Source organism: Lepisma saccharinum, unplaced genomic scaffold (assembly GCF_977018435.1).
Source record: "Lepisma saccharinum unplaced genomic scaffold, izLepSacc3.1 HAP1_SCAFFOLD_969, whole genome shotgun sequence".
NCBI lineage: Eukaryota > Metazoa > Arthropoda > Insecta > Zygentoma > Lepismatidae > Lepisma > Lepisma saccharinum.
In genome coordinates, this window is record NW_028143621.1 from 1 (window position 1) to 8956 (window position 8956).

The window sequence follows — 8956 nt, forward strand, 5'->3', positions numbered from 1 at the left end:
GGGGCCTGTACGAGATAACAGTATAAGTTGTGCACGATCCGTGGAACGATGAAGGTAAAAGTGAGAGTTTTCTGGGAGGGGTTCATTTGTGGACTTTCGACCACCCATTATAGTCACTCAGCAATAGTGAAACTGCAAAGAAGAGGGTTTTATCATCAGCAAAGCTGGTGTGGGTCTCATCATCCGATGATGTGGTCGGCCGGAAATTGTGACGAGATCACGGCCCCAGTCTGCTCAAACTCCCAATACAGTGCATGCCATTAGGACATCAGTGACACGACAATCCCCCAACGCAGAGTTTGGCTATACGCCACGGTATCTCAAAAGGCACAGTTTCCAACATCATCCGGAAGAACCTCTCATTGGAAGCGCATCAAAAAGACCGTGGACACCGCCTCGAAGAGCGCCACATCCAGGAGAGGTTCACAAATGCCAGAAAACTGTATGAAACATACCTTGCAGGGGACAAGTGGAAATGGGTGTGTAACTTGGATGAGGGATGGCTCTACCTAGATGAGACCAACAGAGTTTGATCCATTTTCTACCGTCCAACAGACCAGAAGAGCCGTTCTGACTTTGTGCTGCAGTGCAAGGAAAAGTTTTCCAAGGGATTTCTGGTGGTGGCCAGATATTGCAGTCGGGGAACGCTGCCACTTGTCAAAAGTGCCTTCCGACACCAAAGTCAACGGAGCTTACTTCCAGGAAAATGTTATGACACACATCCCCCACCTGTACGGTGACGAGACCACACATGTATGGATCTACATGGAAAAGGCCTCCAGCCATGCCGCTCGAGCATCCCAGGCGTTCTATGCAAGAAAGGCAGAAGAGACAGGAATTCGAGTGATCCCATTTTCGTCCATCCCTGTGAAATACCCAGATGCCTCACCAATGGACTGCTGTGGGTTTGGACTCCTCAAACAGGCACTTGCTTGACACCATCCCCGTACCTTGCAGGGTCTTGGGAAAGTTGCCAAAGGGGTATGGCGAGACATTCCTCTATCCCATTCTACGCAGGAGTTTGCTACAGTGGAAACTACGCTGCCAGGCGATCGTTCAGGCCCGTGGCCGTCACATCGAACACAATCGGTGGTGGTGCAAGGGGATTTACTAGCCACTTGCGAGGTTCAAAGTTGACTATTTTTATCATGGGCAACCTTCTGTAATTGCATGGATAAACTAATACTATTATGTTTGAGCCACAGATCATTAGTTTAAATCATAAATACGACGGCATTTTGAAAAGTTTTGTCTCCTACGTAATAATGTCAATAATATGCAAGATACTTACATGAACTATATGTCTTCTTAAAGCTCCAGGGTGTCACTACTTGCCCACGTAGTCACTATCATTGTCCTCACACAAATACCAATGTTGGGCAAGTTGTTGCAGCCCATCAGCAAAGAAATCAGGCATCTTCTCTTGGTACCGACACACATTTGCTTGCACCTCCGCATCACTGGTGTAACGGTGTCCCTTCAGGTGCTCCTTTAGCCTCGGATAAAAGTCACAAGGGCTGTACGGCAGGTGGGGTAAAATCTCGTGGAATTTGAGATGCTGCAATGCAGCCTGTGTTTAGCGACTCGCTTCAGTTTTGTGTGTCTCTGAGCAGTGTTGCCAGAGATATTGCATAGGAGGCAAAAATTTTCACAACACCCTTGTACTTTTCTGGAGCTCAGGTAGCTTATATACTTTTGCAGAATGCAATAACTGTATTGGTAGCCAAGTTATATGACAAGAATAAAATATTTAGGCAGCTTTCAGATCAGAGACACCTGCAACATGGGGGTTTTTCTATCAAAAGTGGCAAGTGCCCCTTCAGTCTGTAAATGCCTACTTCTGTGGCAGACTGGTTAGCACAGTGCACTATGATGCCAGGGGTCTTAGCCTGGGCATGGATGTGTGTGAGTGTCCATTCATCAATTTCATCACATCACTCATCCCCATCTTCGCAAATTAGCCAAAAGTGGCAAAAAAAATAAAGCAATTCAATCAATCAATCTTCATCATATCATCACTCATCGTCATTTTCTTTTTAGCCAGAAGTGGCAAAAAAGTAGGGATGGGTCCGATTAATCGGTACTCTATTGGTATCGGCCAATATAGGCATATCAGTTTATCAGTAAAATTACAGATTATTTTACCGATCTGATATATCAATAAATATCTGATAATTTAGTGCAAAATTCTGACATTTTGTTGTAATTTTTATGGATAAACTCCATGACGTACTTTCTAAAAAAGTAAATTTCTAAATATGCAATTTCTTTTTCACTGCAGTCACCTTAAAACACACATTTATTAAAGAGGTCAATGAACCTTTCAGGTTCTTCAAGGACCATTTCTAATTTTATAACGGATTGGTAGAATATTGGTTATCGGTATTGCTAAATTTTATATCGGTACTTTATCGGTATCGGCCAAAATTTCATATCAGCCCATCCCTACAGAAAAGCAAAGTAAAATAAACCAAATCAATCCAGTCTGTGCGAAAGCATTTACTGTGCATTGAAGACCCACAGAGTCAACAAGTGCCATGTGCATCTTGTATCACGAAAGCTTTCATTTATTTCTGAGGGTTCATTCCAAGTGGCATGTCCGCTTGTCACTTTGGTTTGAGGACTGCCTTGGAGAGAAACCCATGATATAAGCAACTTTAGTTTATTTGGATTAATTTAGGTCAATTTACGATCTCTTATAGCCAGACAGAGAAGACCGTTATGGATGGTGCGTATTCTGTTATGGGCAAAAGTTGCAGAAAATTTTGGCACGCGAGGATGAAATCTTGGCTGCTCAGAGACTGAACATTCTGGAAGAAGGTGTTCCTCCCTTGCTAAGTGTTGTTACGTCCATGTCACCAGTAAGTGATTCTTAGAGAATAGTACATTATAACGATCTAGAATTATTTTTTTTTCCTGTGTAGAGTTCACTTGAGTGTGGAATAAACATGTTAAGTGTTACAGAGATTAACAGTAATTGCAACAGAAGGGCTTTATAGCAAATAAGAAGGAAGGACATTTGAAAAGTTTCAATTTTCACGGTCACAGACTGTATCTTCAGCTGTACATAAAAGATGGCAGAAACGGAAGTAAGTGTTTGACTTGCATAGTTGCCAGGACCAGAGGGAACAAATTGACATGGAAAAATGGTTCTGCCACCAGGCTTGTTGAAAACTATGAGAGGTGGGGTGTGGGATGGAGATGGGGCTTGGTTGGGAAAGTTACTGAGTGACCTTATTCAGGCCAAGGGAGTGCGGTTGCATTCAGGGCTGATATGTAGGTCCTCTCCCATCTTTTCCACACTGAAGTGTTGGTGGAATGGGTAAGGAGTTGGATGATTGCTGACTGGAAGCAGTCATTGAGAGGGGAATTGTGACTGTTGGTATGGAAGGCGACAGTGAAGTCCAGGGTGGAGAAGTTGTGGTATTGATCCTATGGTCGAGGGCTGTGGATGTTGTCCCCACGTAAAAGCCACTGCAAAGTGTTAAGCCAAAAAGCCTTAACTCCACTTCACATGAGAAAAGATGAGATAATATGTTTCACCTTTGCCTGCACCTAAAAATAAAATTTAGGACACTATGGTTGGTATCTCTGAATTTGATTTAAAGCAGCAGCCAAATGTGAAACATTTTTTTCTCATTTTAAGGCTTTCTAGTTTAGTTTGGTAAATGAGTTGTGAAACTGGATGTGTTAGCTGTAATAAAACTGGTAATTCATTTTGAGGTGGCGGTAAAAAATAATTATAATTCTCAAAGGTACTTACTAAGGTGTAACCAATATTGATATTCATATCTGTATCAGGAAGTATTGGGTGAAATTTAACCATACCATAATTAACCCACATGGAAAGCAATGAGAGTGCATTTGCAGGATTCAAATATCGTAAGAAATATACAAAGTATGCTATTTTCATTATTTTTGTCTATATTGTGTGATAAATATGAACTTCCAGGTTAAGTTTTAATATTCTGTTTATCGATATACTTATACAAATGTATACTTTGTAACCCAAACTCTGGTAGACTGAAATATCTTACTTGCAATGGAACACTTACATTTACTATTTACGTATAACAAACCAAACTAGGGAATGTAATCCTAAGGTCTGGGGTTCCTGCTTCCTTTCTGCCATCCCAAAATCCTGGGATTACAAGATTAATAGTCCTGAATGTTAGAGATTACTTGCATTACACATTCAAAACATATTTCCCATCTATATACAGGGTGGGCAAAAAGTCCCTTTACATGTTAATAACATAGTAGAGTTAGACATGTAGATAAACATTGTTATGAATACAAGACAGTATATTTTTTTAAATTTCAACATTTATTTTGAATAAACAATGTCTGGTTAACATTAACATTTATTGTGAATAACATATTAACATTGTTACAATGGTTAAAGGTTCATTGATCAATAACGTCAGTGTGCACTCCTCCATGTTCGATGCAAAGGTTGGTGCATCGCCATGTTGTTTTGTGCATCCGCTGCAGCATATCAGGGGTGATCCTTTCAAATGCCATGCGAACTCCCGTCTTTCAGTTGATCGTCTTCTTTTATTATGCCCCATAGTGCATTGTCCGGTGTCGTGAGGTCTGGGCTTCGTGGAGGCCATGGCAATGGTGCTGGTAGGTCTCGTGATCCACGTCCAATCCAGCGGTTTGGAAACAGTTCATTTAGCCGTTTGCGGACACTCACAGCAAAATGTGGTGGAGCGCCATCTTGTTGAAGCGTAACGATGTCAGCTATTCCTCTTGCCGTTAATTCTGGAAGCAACCACGTGTTAATCATGTGAATATAGCTGTGCTGGTTCACAGGGCCATCAATGAAATATGGTACAAGCAGATGGTCTGCCGTTATCCCTGCCCAAATCATAACATGCGGCGGATTGCACTCAATTTCCTCATAAAAGTCTAACTGTACTATGCTATTAACATGTAAAGGGACTTTTCACCCACCCTGTACATATAGAGTCATGGGTGTCGCCAGAAATTTTCCTGGGGGGGGGGGGTCGAATCGAAGGTGAAGAAAAGTAGAGGACACCCCCTACCCTGAAAAATATTCTGATACAGACCAGTGGCATATGCAGAAGTTTGTCAAAGAGGGGGTTCATTTTTAAAATTATTGCATTATCGGTATTTTAAATTATGTTATTATTGTTATTATTAGTACTACTACTACTACTAGTAGTAGTAGTAGTAGCAGCATCAGTTTTAGTTTATTTTAGCATCCAATAAGTTTTTTATATGAATAATATAGTACTTGTTACAACCAAGATTACATAATAGTTACTTTGAACATTAGTAGCAGCAAACGCAGTGAAAACGTGTGAAAGTTACAAATCAATAGAGTTTTGGTGTTGCAAATTGTGAAAGTTTCGTACCAAATTCGATATCTCAAGACCATTTTTAAACAATGACACAAAATGAGGTGAAATAAAGTTCATCGTTTATAAATTGCCATACATTGAAAAAAAAAAAAAGTAGATGGAAATTTCCAGGGAGGGTTGACTAACAGGTTCTAACACCTCTTTCAAAGTAAGAATCTTGCAGCCAAGAGTAAAGAGCATGAACATTTCAATGCTTTAGAAAAGAACACAGGCAAGCGTGTTATCACATTGCCTTCTCGTAGTGATTGTTGTACGATAAACAAACGAACCACCACCTCACTCGGTTATATATATATATATATATATATATAAAAGGCCACTGCTCGATGTCAGAAAATCAAGTCATTCGCCCTGTAGTTTCTCTTCGTTATAAACCTTAACCCACGTGCGTAATACTACAGTTTACGATCGGCACACCGCACGCATTTTCAAAGGCCGGATTAAATAAAATGAACCACTGATATAATAGGAGCTTGCATGCACCGTCACGCTAAACAGTGAAAATCGTTTGTCATATTTGTTTTAGCTTAATTTAGCTGAGTTGGCACCACTGGTACTCTCAACGCCAGACCATTGAGTAGAAGAGTGGTGGGGAGGATGACGTAATAGGAAGTGCTCCGCAGCGATCTGCGCATATCAGGACTTAACTTGTCAGGCTATAATTGTGACTGTATAATCATTTGTTGTTTATTTCCTTGTGGTTAAAGCATTTCTTTTCAATTACTTTAGCACTGTTTACTTTGTCGTGTTTGGTCTCATAATATCAGATTACAATGGAACCTCAGTTTTGCATTTTTCAGGGGACCAAGTTGAAAAAACTTATAACTGGAAAAAAATGTACAATCGAGGAAAATTTTATAACATTTTGCTATGTTGGGACTATCTAGATTAAACGTTTAATGCGGAAATCAGGGTTTCACTCTAAAATCATCTCATAAGAAAATTATGTTAGCTCATCTTCTTTCCTCAAGGTGTCACCCAACAAAAGAAAGACAAGTAAAGTATTACTCTTTTTTTTTTTTTTTCCTAGTCTGTTGTGGAGCAAGTCCTGGAATATCACATCGAGTGGCTGGAAGAGGAAGGATTTTCCGATCAACAAGGACGGTGGCTGTATGCCCTTCTCATATGTTTGGAGCGACCTCTAGCCCCTGAGACTTGCAGTATTCTTCGTTCTCTCGTCCGAACATGTTGCAAACTGAGAGCATATCTGGTAATTTTATTTTTTTAATAATCTAGAGCATGATTGTACTTATCTGAATTTTTTTACCAATATAATATAAAATAGGATATATGAGACTTCTGTTATGATGATGCCTTGGAAACTGTGTACAGTATAGTGAAATCCTGATCGTACATCATCCTGGGTGGCCGCGGTAGCTCAGTTGGTAACGTGTCTGACTACCATGCTCAAGGTCCCGGGTTCGATCCCCGGCCGGTTCAAATCCGGGAACTTTTCTAACGTTGGAAGCGGCTCCGGCACCCACCCAGCATCGAATGACATGGGTACCTGGGGGAAACCCCGGGGGGTAAAGGCGGTCAGGGGCATGATGCTGATCACATCACCCCCACTCATGACCGGATCAAGAAAGTGTGGGGCATTACCCTCACACCCCCTATACGCCTTCATGGCATGGTGCTAAGCACAGGGGAGCACTTTACCTTTTTTTTTTACCATTTTCAGGGGACCGTGATCAAAAAATTTAAAATATCGGAAAATGCAGTGAGAAATGTAATGATCTGTTAGGGATGGCCGGATATTTTACTTTCCTGGAAGTTCCTGAAGCTCCTCAAAAAACATAACAATAAAACTGTATATTTATGGTTGCTAAACATTTTGTGACATTCAAATTACTTTTATTATTATTATTATTCAGGAAAGAACTAATGAAAAAGAAAGCATTATATCTATGAAACTTTTGCCTTTATTGCCTGAAAATTTAAATAATTGAATAGAGGAGCTACAAAAGTTTTTCTTGCTAGTTTGTGCAAAGGAAGCCTGCATCTTATCAACATAATCCCATGAAAGGTGTGTTTTTGTTTTGTTTTACCTGTTCGTGAGTTAACACTGCTTCTCTCTTCACCCCGAGTGGATGCACAGTGGTTCATATCCCACTTTAAACTGTGTGTCCAGTTCCAATTAACCTATCTGAGCCTAAGTGGACGAAAAACATGCTCTTGCCAAAGATGCTAAAATTTCTCCAGTGCAGGGTGTTATCATCGATAGCTGGGGGAAGGGTTCCCCCCCTCTCACACACACACTGGTTGTGATTTATACATTAATCAGCTATATCTGTACTTGCAATCCCCCCTTTTTTTTTGCTATATGCATGTCCATTCTTCAGGCAGAGTTATTTTTTTAAGATTATGTAAATTCCAAGACAATAAATGCAGTAGTTTCAGAGATGTAATGTTTTCGTTTTACAAGTTGTTTTTTTTCCTGGATGCCCTGTATTTTACATTTGTGTTCTTTATTCAGCAATTTAAAATAAACTAAAATCACTTCATTACTGGTAGTTACTTATAAAATTATGCTGTTCACTAGTCAACTCAGGTCCTCCCGATGGCGTAGTGGTAATGTCACCTTGTAATCAAGGCGGTCCCATACTTGGTGGAGGCACATGGTACAGTGGTTTGGGTACATTATTAAATTGTAGGTCCAGCCAAAATTAGCCTATTTGTGCATAAAGTGGACTTGCAAAAACAAATCCATCAACCGCTGGTCAACAGGGCAATTTCATACAATTGCAATCACACAATAATGTATTGAATAGAAAATCTTGGAAATATTCTTATATATATTTTTTTTTCGTATAGGATTCAGCTGACCATCCTCATCTTCAACCACTTAATTTATTTATTTGCCTTGTCGCAAGATATTTTGGGCAAAACGATCTCGCCGACAGCTGCTGAATGTGTCATACATGTGATGTGTATCTTTTGGTACCTGAATGAAATTTTTTATATGAATGAACATTTATACAGTTTTGTATGTAAATGTATTTTTAGAGCTACTCTGTTCGTAGACATATCCTTTGTATACCGTAAAGAATACATTCATACATCTATTTATTTATCTTATCCTGTTCTTGATATCTCCTTTGATATTAACATTAAATCTGTGATGCAAAACTTAATAGTTGGCAGTGTAATGTTCATTGTATATGGTCCTGATTCAAATGTGTGCATGTTTGCACATATATATATAATGTATTTACAAAAAAAAATGTATGTATTGAATTTTGAAAAAATGACTGTTCTTTTTCATACTGCCAGATAATATTGAACACCAGGAATCGACTGCCATGACTGTTTTTTACAGATTTAATTTCCATATTTGTAATGTCTGATAAAAAAATTTGCAAACATTTTCATGAAGACTTGAAAGGCTTCATTAATCCCCACTTCTGATTAATGAATATTAGTTATTGGTATCAGAAAACTTTATATTGGAATCTGAGGTGGTCAGTAGAGCATCTGACTAACACATTGAAGACCAAAGTTCGATTTGAAGAATGTGTCTCTTGTCGTGGCCCGCTACAATTCTTCTAGCCTGGGTGCTCTGACTG

At 39.6% G+C, this 8956-nt stretch overlaps 1 protein-coding gene across 1 annotated transcript; it reads left to right on the forward strand.

Annotated features, from left to right (window-relative positions):
- The first annotated feature begins 1372 nt into the window (after positions 1-1372).
- LOC145983452 (gem-associated protein 2-like) lies at positions 1373-8730 on the forward strand. The gene is made up of 4 exons (XM_083116558.1): positions 1373-1426; positions 2703-2861; positions 6421-6600; positions 8205-8730. The coding sequence occupies exons 1-4, from the start codon at positions 1373-1375 to the stop codon at positions 8298-8300; spliced, it is 489 nt and encodes a 162-aa protein (XP_082972684.1). The 3' UTR covers positions 8301-8730.
- Positions 8731-8956: the final 226 nt, after the last annotated feature.